The sequence below is a fragment of the Varanus komodoensis genome, unplaced genomic scaffold (assembly GCF_004798865.1).
Source record: "Varanus komodoensis strain SLA01 unplaced genomic scaffold, ASM479886v1 scaffold3, whole genome shotgun sequence".
NCBI lineage: Eukaryota > Metazoa > Chordata > Lepidosauria > Squamata > Varanidae > Varanus > Varanus komodoensis.
In genome coordinates, this window is record NW_025335761.1 from 17,855,431 (window position 1) to 17,870,194 (window position 14,764).

Genomic DNA, 14,764 nt, shown 5'->3' on the forward strand with positions numbered 1-14,764 from the left:
CTAGCAGGAAAGAAGAAAGAAGACAGGTGCATTGTGGGAGTTGTAGTACCTAGGCCTACTACTTTAACCACGTTCAATGCCACAACTAGACTACATGTCCCTATGTGCACAGCAGGGAGGAATGAAGAGAGATTGCAAGTCATGCTGGGAGCCGTAGTTTCGATAGTCCCTAGGCTCGTAATCGTGACCAACTGCGACCGCACGGTAGAAGTAGGAGGAGAGTGTCGGGGTGGGGTCGATGCGACTTAGCCTGTTGTGTAACGGAGAGGGACGAAGGGGAATGTTTATGTCGTGAGAAGGAATCTAGGAGAGGTGAGCCCTCACATTTATGGAAGATAAGTGTTTACTGCGATGCACCATTTGGCTCAGGAGCGAGGAAGGAGATGGCAACAGACCCCATAATCCGACGCTAAGTCTTCTGGTGTTGAATCCCAAAGCGATCTTTTCACGTTTGCAAAGCATGTATAAATCCTTCTAACCTTATTTTGTGCAGCTGTCAGTAGCACACGCCTTTCATTCTTTAAGAAAGGATGGATGTATTCTTCATGACTGGAAAAGACGGTAGACATTTCTTTGCAACTTTAACATAGAAAGAAAGCTAGTCAGAAGGGGTCTCCCGAGCCATTTAGTCTGACCCCTGGCTCCAACCGGCTCCAACCTCATGTAATCTCCAACATGTGGTTTTCCAGTCTTTTCTTGAACGCCCTCACTGATGGGGCCTACCTTGGAAGCCCATTCCATATTCTTGCAGTCTGAGAGGTTGGGTTCCAAAGGCTGCAGAATTCTTTAAAAGCAAATAATTTTAGCAGTTTTCAGGGGTGCTTACAGAGTTAAGGTAAAAGACAGAAGAAACATGGCAGGCACAATAGCAGAATGCAAATTCTCGACACACTATAAACTTCTGTGAATGAAATAAAGTGAAGCAGCCATAAAAGCCTTTGGAAGCACCTGCTGTTTAACTACTATGAGTCCTTGTTTCCAACTTTTTGATAGATTATAGACTTCTTTCCAAACACTAGGACTTCTATACAACCAAGAATGAAGCCCATCAGTTAAATTTAATTGTGCCTTCAGGGGTTCTATAAATAAAACTTGGATTTACTTTTACACTAGTTCCCAAACATACAGTAGAGAAAGCACATCCTGGTTAGTCATCCTGTCAAATAAGACCAAGGCCAGGGGGCTAATTTCAGTGTGAGCCCAGTTAGGGCAAGACATATTCCCATCTTTTCTTGAGTAGGCACTGGCCTGCCTATCACTTTACTCCGTGTTGGCCCCTCCAGTTAGGAAATGGAAAGACATAACCAGTTTCAGCATTAAAACAAAATTACCTCCTGCATATTATAAATTTCATTTTATTGTTTTTCCTTACTGTTTCAGGTAGCAGCAACCCCTCCCCATCTCCTTGCAGACCTTTTATTTTTTACATGCTCTCACCCTGTTGTTTTCCAGCCCCAACCATATTAAGCTTGTTTCTTCCCTTGTGGACTGTTTACATTATGCTGGGTTCCAGTGAGTTAGGGTAAAACAATCTTTCTAGAGAGGAGACTGAGGGTACTTCTAGACAGAGGGCTTCTAGCACTAACACTCAAAAGACATTTTGCAGTCATTGACTTTTATTCTTTAATAGCTTTTTCCAAAAGTCAGAAGAAGCAGCAGAAAAAAACTCAAAAGGGACACAGATGGAAGGCAACATCATCTGACCCCTGTAAAATTCTGTGCATGAGAGTAAAATTGCATAATTGCCCTAATGTGAAAGCTTCCTGAGATGCAAAACTGCAAGAGGAAAGCAGAACAAGGAAAGACGAGAACCAGCCATCACCAATACAAGGAGCATCTCTCTGCATCATATTTTACCATATTTTATTTTTTCTGTCTTTCAGAACCATCCATAGCTTCTCCTGATTCACACAAAGGCTTTGCTGTAGTCTATAAAGGACAGATGTTTTTCCTGATATTCTGTGGTGCACTCCAGTAGCCAATGTATATTTACTAATATTTATTTTTAATTATTATTGATTTATTTAAAATATTTGTATGCTGTCCTTCACTATCGTGTCTCAGGACGCCTTACATGATTAAAAGCAAAACCATAAAACAATTGATCGAACCATATGATACAATTAACAAAAACCCAAAACAAATCCAATCAAAACCAAATAAGTAAAAGTGACTGTAAATGGTAAAAATATTAATTTTTAAAATAGTGATTAAATAAAAAGGTTTTAACCTGGCACCAAAAAGAGTATAGGCTCGGCACCAGATGAACCTCCCTGGGGAGCATATTCCATAACCTCTATGATCTCTAGTGCCTCTTCCTTTTTGGAATCCAGCATTTCTTGCTCCATGTAGGATACTATACTTTGTCGCAACACTTTGAGCATCACATTGGCCCATGCAATGGTCCAATGGTTGCTGCACTCTTTGCCTCTCCTTTCTTGGGGATTGGAATATATACTGAACATTTCCAGTCTATGGGCCATTGTTTTTTTTTCCATATTTGCTGGCATATTCTTGTTGGATTTAGACTGATTCGTTTTCTGCAGCTTGGAATCATTCTATTGGAACCCTATCTACTCCAGGTGCTGTATTTTTTGCAAGTGCTTTCAAGAGCAGCTTTCACTGTGCTTTCTAATATTGCAGGCTCTTCTTCATAGGATTCCACTTCGAAGAAGTTTGTCATCCTTTCTTCTCTTTTGTATAGTTCCTCTGTGTATTCTTTCTACCTTCTCTTTATTTTCTTCTGGGCAGAAAGTATGCTCCTTTGTTTGTCTTTTAACATACCTAATCTAGGTTTGAATTTCCCTTTAATTTTTTAGGTCTTTGGAAGAGGCCTCTTGATTTTCCTCCTTTGTTGCTCTCCCCTATTTCTTCCTGCCGGCCATTGTAATAGTTCTTTTTGTCTCCATATGATAGTCACTGAAAAGTTGCATACAGGATTCTCACCCTATTTCTGTCACCATTTGCTTCTTGTCTGTCTTTTGTAACTGTGTTTCTTCTGTCATTCATGTAGGGTTTTTCCTTTCTTGCTACAGGAATTGTCTTTTGGCATTCTTCTCTAATATTTCTGGTTTAAGTCCACAATTCTTCTGGCTCATGGTCAGTTAAGTTGAATAATACAAATCTATTATTTATGTGAACTTTAATTTTTTCAGGGATGTTACTTGAGTTATATTTTGTCACTATGTTTATCTTGGTGATCTTTTTTAGCTTGACTCTGATTTTTGAAATTAAGAGCTGATGATCATTAGCATAGCCTGCACCTGGTCTTGTTTTGGCAACAAGAATACAGCCTCTTTATCTTCGAATTGCATAATCTATTTGATTTCTATATTGTCCATCTGGTGAAGTCCATGTATACAGTAGTCTGAGTCGCTGCCTGAAGTATGTGTTTGCAATGAACAGGTAGTTGGTTTCACAAAATTTTACAAGTAATTCTGCTTCATTTTTACCCCTTGTTGTGAGATGGGATTCTTCCTTCATGCATTCAAGCAATAGACCATTTTCTGTATGAAGTGTTCTTTATTGACCAAAAAGCACAAAACGCCCAGAATGAATCTCTGAGCAGGCACAGAGCAGTTTGTTGAACCCAATCTTGTAACCACTTCCAGGAATTATCCTTGTGAATGTGCCTGGGCCCCATCCCATAGGGAGGGTCCTTCTATGCCTGTCTATGAGCTAATCTTCTCCTCTAATTGGGTCATCTTCCTCTGCTGATGCCATGACATGGGATAAAGAGCCAGGGCTGCCTGATCTACATCTGAGAAACTCCTCTGCTCTGGATCCTCCCTCCAGCTGTACATCTTGGTTATTCCCAGGGATTGTTGCCCACCTGGAGAGTCTAGCCTTGAAATAAGCATCTCTGCTTCTCTCATCTCAGAGTCTTGGCCCATATTTCCAGACTTGCCTCAGTTCTGCTTCACATTCTGAACTTTCTCAAGCCAGCAGTCCTTGAGAACAAGTGCCCAAAACAGCCATCTTTCTCACTCCCAACATCCCTAGACCAAATTTTCCTATAGCATTTGATTCTGCTTTGTTTCCTGCTTTTGCATTCCAGTCACCTTGTATTAGCAATGTGTCTTGTTTTGGTCTGTTATCAATTCCCTCTTGAACACTTGCATAACGTTTTTATTTCTTCTTATTCAGCATCTATTACTGGATTGTAGACTGGAAAGATGGTTATGTTGATAGCCATCTAATACTAATTCTGATTGACATTATTTTGCCAGATTTTGCATTATAGCCTCTTAGTGCCTGTGCTACATCTTGCCTCAGTATTACAGTCACTGTATTTCTTCTAAGTTTGTCATTTCTGGAGTAAAGCATTTTGTGTTTGCTAATTAGAAATGTCCCATTACAGTCCACTTTAGTTTGTTCACACCAAGTAGTGTGATGTTCATTCTTTCCACTTCTAGTTTTATGATTTCCAGTTCATACATCTCACATTCATGTCCCAATTGTATGTGTTCTGCAACATCAGATTTTTCTTTCACCTCTGTGCATGTCAGCCACTAGACTGCCTTTTGGTTTTGAGCTAGTAGCCTCATTATTTATATTTGTCCTGTGCCCTTCTCCAGTAGTTCATAAAGTGCCTTCCAACCTGGAGGCGTCTCTTCTTCTGGCACTACCTCTTGCTTCAAATTGGATAGTTTCATTATAAGTTTTCAAGGTAATAAATCTGAAGTGGATTATCACATCTTCCTTCTCCACAGTCCTAACCAGAGTTAGCTTGTTCTCTGTGAAAGATCATCTGCCAGCATTGCTTGCAACTATCACTGTTGCCCACTAGCTGTTTTTCAGAAGTTTCTCCACCCCAGCACCATTCTCATTTTGCTGTTGTGACTCTTACTCCTGGCAGTGACCCTGCAATGGTGCCCAGTACCAGTGCCTCACACACACACTTGCCCTATTGCAACCCACCAACCCCTTAAGAGAAAGCATACCGCCTGGGTTTGGACATAAAGCAAGCCACACTAAGGCAGTGATTATAGAAATCAAGCCTTCTCTCCACCATGTTTTCAATAGATTACATTGGCTTATTTTGATCATGAAAACTATCCCAGTCAATGGAATTTCAGAAGACATTTTTGTTTAAAAAGTGGTAAATTTCAATTGGTGATTTGCCTAATAATACACTGCAAGGCCATACTGCACATTGGTGACTGATCCAATAGGTTTTGGATCAGTCACCTATTCAGTAGACACAGCTACAGTTATGAGTGTACTTGTGCATTTGATTATGAACTCCTAGATGAGATTTCTGTTATGCAGCTGTGCTGCCACACTCATGGAATTTTTCAGAGGGACTACTTTGCCTTCCATTTGTAAAGCTTCTGCATTTTCCTACTGTTTATTCCATTTTTCTTACTTAAAAAAAGAGGGGGGCCTGTTAAAGAGGTAAACTTGGCATTGGTGCAGAGTGCCTTTTAACTTGATAGCACTTAGAATCAACCACCTGGAAACAACTTTAGCTTTCAAATGTGTACCACAATGTAGCCATTAGTATTTAAGGTGAAGACACACTTTTATTTTTGTTGCAAGAGACTGACATGGCTATTCTCTGAGCAGGTATTGTTAATTAACCTTACAGGGATTTGTCTCATTTCAGTTGAGCTTATCATTAAAACCCATTAACCAGAACAACTTGATATTTTAAATGAAGCTTATTTTGTATTTTAAAGTCTCATCTTGCTACTGTTTTGCAGCATAATTTCAGCCACCCTAAGAATTTCAGTCACACTAAGAAGCTAGTTATACTTCCATGTCGCCTTCCAAATCAGTTAATAACTGCAAAATAATAACTTGAGAAACCTTCAGAGAAGAAGACGGAGTGTCTGGAACCAGCAAAGATGCCTCATGTTTTCCTGGATCCATACTGCATTATAAAACATCTGAAAATTATTGCATTGCTAGAGGAATCCTCCTGTGCATTAACCCATGCTTGCTGTTGCTTGTAAGCAAGCACAAGTACAGTGAAAATATCAACACCATGAATTAGATTTCTGCAACAGAACTTTGGGCACCATCCAGTGTGGCTGCCCATAACCTTCTCAACTTGGAGGATTACAGGTATCCAATGGAGGGTAGAAGTGCAGAACTGAATTGTCTCAGTGCTCTTCCCGCCCTCCAAAACAGATGGCTGTGCTTCACTCTTGCCCTCCCTGTTCCCCATGCTAGCTCCAAGGTTGCTCTTGTGATTTTGGAGAAACATTCAGCATGGGAAAAATCAGCTGTGGGGGTCAAAAGAGGGTGCTTAACATTTGCAATCACAGCTCCAACCTCAAAGCAGTTCTCTAAGATTTGAGCAGATGTTGAATTATCCTGTGACTGCCTAGACAGTGTCCATTGGCTGTAGGCCTATGCCTTGCATTTCTTAGTACTCTGCTCCTTGTCCTTGTTTGGAAGCAAACTTGTTACATGTTTCAGCCCCCAGAAACACTTTGATCACATGAAAAATTGTAGTTAGAATATATTCAGTTTTATTTACACATGCATGCATATACACACACACATTCCAAATTCACAAAAATTCTAGAAAAATGTGTAAGAGTGCAATATTATGCATATTTAAACACAAAATGTCCTATAACTCCATGGAATTGCACCTTAAATTTTCTATTATGGAAATATGAACAACTTGTAAAAACCTGGCTCTGGTCTTGGGTGTACATTTGCTAAAGTGTAGCAGTAGTAAGAGTGTAGAACTATGACTGGAGAGACTCAATTTCTACTCAGCTGCCAGGCTCACTAAGTGACCGTATATCAGTTAGATCAAGAGACAACGAACAAGTACACTGGGGGTGTACAATCAAATGAACATTACAGTTTATTCAGACACACAGGAAATACATGCAGGCTGTAGGTTGCCCACAAGGGAGGATGAAGGAGGATTCTGCACAGTATGCTTATATAGTAGTCAGCTTGTAAGAGACAAGTGATAATGGTTGACTGAAATAAGACAAGGGACAAAAAGGGGCAGGGGGATTCAGGGCAGGCATACATTACCATATCTAAACCAAGCATACCTTTCCTTATCAGATCAGGATCCCATCTTAATAGTTTTAAACTGTCCTTTAAACTTCTCTGCTTAATCTACAAAATTGCTGTGAAGCTAAGAATGGATGCAGAATCTACACAGAATATAAAAGTGACACCTAAAAGAAGCTACTATTTATCAGGACACCACAACTTTGTTATCTAGGAATAAGCCACACCATGCAGGGGCTAAGAAAGTGGATGAAAATAATGGACCTCTGCAGGGAGCCCTACAGTTTAGGGGTCTCTCAAGTTTATCGTGGTTGTGCTGGTACATTTTATATCCTGCCTTTTTTCCTTTCAAGGAACTCAAGACTTGGATAATTCTCCTCCTCAATATCCTCACAACAACCCTGTGAGGTAGGGTGGACTACGTGTCTTTGACTGGCCCAGTTTTACCCAGTGAACTCTTATGGCTGCATGGGCACAGGAACCCTGAGACCCAGTCCTGCATTTTTAGCCACTACACTACACAGGCTCTCGGTTTACCGAAGACGAATGTTCCAAGCACGGCTCTGATAACCCCGCTTAAGTGCTGGTATCCTGTGTTACGTATAAACGAACGTATGTACGAAGAAGTTGCTGCTTTCCCAGCACCTCAGGGTTGACCTCAAGATGGCGGCTCTCCGCAAAATAGCGTGCGGTGCAATCGGCCCACAACAAAAATGGCGAGAGAACCATCGTACCTTTCAGTCGCGGAGTTGGGCAGGAGGTAAAGCTTACGAATCTATTGTCCGTTATAGAGACTTCCTTGTTGCTTTTGACGTAATTTCCCGCTTTCCCTTGCGCGAAAACGGAGACCTCCGTCCACAGGAAACAGTGGCGAATCTAGAATACTTGTTACTAGGCAGCGGCGCGTCCTACCCCGCAGAAATAAATGTTGAAGCAGTGGAAGGAGTCCGTGTTCTGTGTAACTCGGTTTTGTTTTGTTGGACAGATTGGGAAATCGCTCTCCCTTCCCGGCAGCGCCAAATACAATTTCCATGTCAGACCTTATGGGCGAGTCTATTAGCCTCACAGCAAAAAGGTAGGGAAAAGGTGTTCAACAGTAGAGATGCCTAAGAGCTAAAGAAGGAAGTCTTAGAGCAGTCTTTCACCTCTTGGTGCCTTCAAAGTGATCGTGTACAATTGTTCTGATCCCCAGCCACGATGGGAGTGGTCGCCCTCCATGTTGAGGAACCGTGTTCTGCACTTTTCTATCTCTACGTGCAGCCGTGACAGTCTTTTCGTATCTCCATGATCAGGCGAGCGCGACGTGGGGCGGTCTTTCGGCGAAGGGGGCTCACATGACCAGTAGCGTAACGCGGCGGCGCCTGTGGCCCTGCGCGGTGAGTTCGCGGCCTAGTTGCCTTTGCCGGGCTACCTGAGACGTCGGAAGGAACAGGCCTCTTGGCCAGCACTTGAGGCGAGGGGCGGGCAACGGCCGGGCCTCTAATCCTCCTAAAGAAACCGGAGAGAGGTAGGGACGGGGAAGGCGCTGCTCCGGCCTAGGGCACCTGCGGCTCCGGACGCCACCATGGCAGGGGGCGGGAGCGGGTTGATGGTGGTCACCCCCCCTCCTTACGAGGGAGAGAATCCGCGCCCTACCTCTCTCTCTCGGGGGCGGGGCGCAGAGTGCAAAACGCGGGTGCTCCTCTTTGGGTTTTGTTTCATTTTTTAAATTATTACTTTGCTATATAGCCTACAACAGGAAGGGAAAAGATTTGGGGTACTGGAATGAAAAGAGTTTTCTAGAAAGCCTTCAGAGGCAGCACATTTTAACCGGTGTGAGGAAAGCCCTCGAATAGGTGATCCTGCATCCCTTGCTCCTTGTGCGTTTCCACGCAGGTCTGATGTACGGTGTGCCTGCTTCGGGCTCGATTTCGTGTAGCATCAAGGGGTGAACTGCACGGGCTCCTGGGTCACCACATGAAGAATGTCACCTTTAGATGTGATTTTATCAGAATGTCTGATTTCCGTAGAACAGTACTTTTGTATTGATCAATTTCTCTGCTGAAACATAAGCAGTGAGCTGATCCTGTGTCTCACTGACTTTATTTTCCTTAGCATTTTTTGAAGCTGCAGATTCTATTCATGTGTCAAAATATACATATAACTTCATGGAAATAAGTAAACATACCCACATGCCGTGCTTAGGATTGATCATGGATGCATTTTAATCAGTGGTTTATTGTTCTTGAGTGCAGACAAAGCCATGGCATGTTCCAGTAGTATAAATGCACATCTTCAATGAAAGTTCTCCATTAAGGGTGTATTAAAAGCATGTTTTAAGCCCTAAAAGCTTTGACATTAAAGCCTAAAAGCATATACTTGAAATTAAATGCTGATAAGGTGTGCAACTTTATAGCTTAAGTAATACTTAAAGAACCAGTGTGAACTGTAAAATGTGTCAAGAGAGTACATGGAAAACTACAATTGTGAATATTTCACTTGTCATATCTTGTCCAGATACAAAACACAGAATCATAGAATAGTAGAGTTGGAAAAGGACCACCGGGTCCCATCCCCTGCTCAGTGCAGGACTCCATGTTAAACCATCATTCTCAAATGGCTGTCCAGCAGCATCTTGAATGTCTGTAGTATGGGAGATCCTGCAAACTCTCTAGGAAATGAGTTGCTGACTGCTCAAGCAGTCAGGGGGTTCTTCCTGAAGTTCAGCCAGTGTGTGGCTTCTGTAACTTGAGCCCATTATTCCATGTCCTGCACTCTGGGGAGATTGAGAAGAGATCCTGACCTCCTCCATTGGCTCTCCCCTCAGTCTTGTCTTCTGGAATCTAAACTTGCCCAGTACTTTCAATCTTTCCTCAGAGGGCTTATGTTTCCAGTCCCAGGATGATCCATGTATCCCTCTTCTGAACCCTTTCCAGTTTGACTGCATTTTTCTTAAACTGTGGTGCTCAGAACTGGATACAATACTGCAGATGAGACCTAAGCAGTACCAAGCAGAGGGGAACAACTACGTAACATGATTTGGAAGTGATATTTCTATTAACGCAGCCCCAAATAGCATTTACCCTTTTTTGCAACCACATCACATTTTTTTTATTTATTTATTTATTATCCTGCCTTCCTCCCTTGTGAAAGTCACGGTGCCTCTGTGTGGTTCCAGGTGGTCTTCCCTTCAAGCTCAGGCCCACCCCAGACCTACTTAGCTTCAATATGGCGGATATCTTATGTGCCATCTGACCATACTGTCAGCTTGTGATCTGCAACAAGTCCAAGTTTCTTCTCAGTTGCAGTATTGTTCAACCAAGTATCCCACATCTTGTAACTATGCATTTGGCTGCTTTTTCTTAGATGCAGAACTTATTTATCCCTATTGAATTTCATTATGTTGTTTTCATCTCAGCAACCCAGCCTATCGAGATCACTTTAAATTTTGTTTCTGTCAGCTGTCCGACCCAGGGTTGTGTCCTCTACAAATCTGATAAGCACTGGCTCATTAATAAAAATGTTGAAGAGCACTGGGCCCAAGACTGAATCCTGATTCTGTGGCCAACTGTTGAGTTACCTGATAGTTGTTGTTTCATCTAGCCCACTTTTAGCTAGTTTGCTAATCAGAATATCGGGCATGTTATCAAAAGGTTTGCTGAAGTCAAGAGATTATGTTCATAGCATTTCCATACTCTACCTGGAAGGTTACCAAATCAATAAATTAACCCCACATAGTTAACTATGCTTTGTTTGTTTCACATGTTTTTTAAACCAGTTGGTCACTTATGTGTTAAACAGTACATTGGTAAGAAACTAAGAAAAAATTCTAAGTGCATTGTATCCAGTTTCTGTTATTAGAATTACTTGCATTATAGTGAAAACCAATTACATTACAGTTTGTAGATATATTTTATGAGTACATTACTGCTATTTGAAGAAAAACTAAAACTACTGAGATGGTGCTGACAGAATAGGGGTATCTTAAATAATTTAAACTATACAATGTAATCAGCATAGATTCATTTTTAAATATATTAAAACTACTTTTTTGTAACGTTGATTCTTTGTGCTATCAATGTTAGTATCGTTAAAACTTTTGCGGATAACTTGCTTATTATATTCAAGGTTTGCCTAGTATATGGCCATGACCTAGATTTTCTATAGATGTCTTAAAACTTTGTAAAGTGATTTGATATAGTTCTGAAAATTATTTCAGCAAGAGAGTAATACAGAATAATCTAGAAGCATGACACATTTGTAATGACTGTCTTTAAATTTCAAGGGCTTTTTTCCTCCCAGTTTTTTTTTTTTTTTTTTTTTTTGCTGTCTTGATGGTCTTATTTCTTTCAAGTTGTAGATGATATAGAGAATTAAACCATTAACCCATTATTTTCTCTTTTCATATTATAATATAAACTCATTAACATAGTTTTCAAATGTACAGTACAATCATATACATGAGTATTCAGAAGTAAGTCCTGTTAAGTAAAGCTTACTCCTAGGTAAGCATGTGTAGAATTGCAGCATTAATATCCCAGTTTCTCTTACTCTTCCCTGTGTCTAGCTATCTTGCCAGCATTCAGAATTGTTGTAAACCACCCAGAGACCTTTGTCTATGCCTATGGGATGGTATACAAATGAACTGAATAATAATAATGACAGGACAAAGTTCTAGTTTATCCATCAGCATACCTTTTGTTATTTACATTTAACTGTATTTCTGACCAGGATAGATCTTTCTTTTAATATTCTGGGAGTTTATATGCCTAAATTCTTGGGAAGCCTTGCCCTCTCCCACCTGCTCCACCTTAGCATTTCCAGGCTTATGCCTGTCTCTTCTGCTCCTACTGCTAAAATGTTTGTATATACTTTCCACTGGTCTAAACCTGCCTCCTTGCAGTACGCATATATTAATGCAGTTCTTGTAATCTTCAGTCCCAATATTGCAATCAACGTATTCCTGCAGCACTTAAACTTGGTCCCCGTTGCTTTCTACTAGTGATATGGATGTTGGGGACCCTAGATGTGGACTTGCTTTTCCTCTAGCACTGTAGTACCTGGTAGCCCTCCTGCAAAACAGCTATTTTGTGCTTGATCAGTACACAATAATACTGCTTTTCTCTCCTGAAACTAAAGCAGTGAAGTAATTCTGAGTCTTGCTGACTATCTTTACTCTTCAGTGTGCAATTTCTTAAAATTGCACATTCTGTTAATACAGTAAAACATACACATAGCTTCTTGGGAGTAATTTAGCATATCAACATGCTGTGGCTTGGATTTAGTTAGGGATAAGAAGGCTGACCTGGTATGTATTACCAAGACTTGGGTGAATGACCTGGATGGGGCTGTCTTGACTTTGTGCAGCACCAGAGTAGCCTAGAGGGCCAGGGGATGAGGGGAATTCCTTTAATGCACAGAATTACCATCTCTTACCAGGAAACCACTCCTGATAGCTTGACCACAGTGGTGCAGTGGCTAGTAACCTCAATACTTGATTACTGTGGGATGCTATACAGTGAGCTACTGTTAAGGTTGGTGCAGGAGTTAATGTAGAACTCAGAAGCTCAGCTGTTGTAAGGAGCTGCCACTTCTCAACCTGCAGCTCCTTTGCTGAGGGAACGGCACCATCTGGCCATTCACTACCATGTCAGGTTTAAAGTTTTGGTATTAGTGTATAAAGCATTAAACAACTTGGGATCAGGATACTTGAGAGAGTGCAGTCTCCCTTACCAAAATGAGGAGTCACTGAGGTCATTGGATGGCATGTTACTGGTAGTTCTAAGGGGACCAATTGCCTGATTGGAGTCCACCTGGAGACTAGCCCTCAGTGTAAGGGTTTTACAAGGGTTTTGTTGTGAGCATAAAAGGGAGCTATGGAAGCCATCTTGAGTTTCCTCACAAGAGGGAAAAAAGCGGGATATAAATGAAGTGTGGTGATGCTGATAATTTGAGGGTCCAAAGGGTGGTTCAGAGTCCCAGATCTGAAGCTGGAAATGGCAGCTTTGTTTTGTGCTCTAATTCTCCTTCCTACCTGTTCCCACCCATGGAAAGAACCTGCCTGCTGTTTCTCCTGATGTGTGGGGAGATGTTCCAGTGGGCAGGAAGTGAGGGGACTGCAAAGCTAGAATACAAGCTATCCTGTATGTTCTGCAGCCTCCTTCCCTCTTCTCCAAATTACCCAGCTATGCAGCAAAAAAAAAAAAAAAAAAAAAAAAAAAAGACTGTCCAGCAAAACTGTAGAGAAGGAAGTGTGAAGATCACCACTGCAGCTTCTCCCACTCTGAACAGGATGCTCATAAGCCTCTGAGCGCAGTAGCTTATGAGCACTGAGGCCACCACCCATGGGATTGCACATTTGATTATCTAGTATGGAATCCAGTATATTTGAAATAACTTCTTGTGTAGGGCTGTCTTCTCTCCTTTTTCCCTGTAGCTCTCCTGAAAAATCTGCTCCAGCAGCTCCCCCCACCCCCAGTCCTTGAAAGTAGAATTTAAGGGTATATATGGGAGTTACAGGGAATAGAAGTAATTCTCCCTGTCTTACTGACAGAAGCAGCTTTATCAGTGAAAAAATGCTTTCGCCCTTAGAGAATAAAAACAAATTGAAGACACGAAAAAGTTAACACACGGATTTTGGCATCACTGCAGAGCCGTGTACAAAAACTTACGTTGTTCTAATAGTTACATGAAAAGGCTTCTTACGAGTTTGATTATTGAAATGACATGTATTGTTCTCATTCTGTATCTTTCATTATTTTATGAAATACTTCATTTCTAAAAATGGGGGCAGGATCTGTACAAAAATATAGCACATCACGGCTTTCCACCTCAGTTACATCTGGCTAGTTCTCATATGTACTGCTCCTCTATCTCCCCTTGACTGGAGATAAAAAAAAATCCAAAAAAGAAAAAAGGATGAAAGAATTAAGATACTTTTCCTCATTCATTGTAGTTCCTCCTCAAAAAACGGGTATTTGCAGGGGTGGGGGCAGAGTGAACCATTTGCAGCTCACTCTTGCATATCATACAGAATTTGGTTGTATCCTTTGGGCTCATGTATATCTGTTCTGGAGCTATCATTGGAAATAATTATGAATTCTCACATTTGTGGAGAGTGCTTTGGGATCTAAATACATTCTGTCTTGTCTTGTCTTTATATATTTAATTTTATTTTATTTTCTGTGCTACTCAACAACCAAAGCTCTCTGGACAGTTCACAAGTTATAAAATACATACAACAAATAAAATGCATCATTTTATTTATTTATTTATTTATTAGAACATTTCTATGCCGCCCCTTGCCAAAGCCTCGGGGCGGCTTACAATACAATACAAAAATAACAATATAAAATTAAAATTAACAATATAAAATAAATAAAAAATATAAAAGATATAAAAGAAGTTATAAAAGAAAAGAAGTCGCCCTGGCCAGATAAATAAGTAAATATTGTTAACAATTAAAATGACGTTTAAATAAAAAGGTCTTCACCTGGCGCCGAAAAACAAATAACGACGGCGCCAGGCGGACCTCTGGGGAGCACATTCCATAGATTGGGCGCCACCGCAGAGAAAGCCCTCCTCCGAGTACCTACCCTCCTAATTTCTTTCACGGAGGGTTCCCGGAGAAGGGCCTCTCCCGCAGATCTCAAGGGGCGGTCCAGCATATATGGATGTAAGTGCCATATATATATTATATTTATAATAATATTTTATAATATTAAGGCATTATAAAATTTAAAACCAAATTTAAAACAGATTTAGAAAATTATAAAAACTAGAAGAAAATCTTAAGACT

The 14,764-nt window shown here is 40.9% G+C and overlaps 1 protein-coding gene across 4 annotated transcripts in view; it reads left to right on the forward strand.

The window, feature by feature from the left end:
• Positions 1-7,634: 7,634 nt before the first annotated feature.
• Positions 7,635-14,764, forward strand: part of RBM25 (RNA binding motif protein 25) — a 36,270-nt gene continuing 29,140 nt past the window's right edge. For 2 of the 4 annotated variants that reach the window (XM_044436960.1, XM_044436962.1), the window contains exons 1-2: positions 7,686-7,747; positions 7,973-8,062. In XM_044436960.1, the coding sequence (XP_044292895.1) occupies positions 7,701-7,747; positions 7,973-8,062 (137 nt within the window). In that variant the 5' untranslated portion in view covers positions 7,686-7,700. Of the gene's footprint in view, positions 7,748-7,972; positions 8,063-8,360; positions 8,495-14,764 lie in introns of those variants that run through there. The other 2 variants (XM_044436963.1, XM_044436964.1) reach the window with 2 other exon arrangements.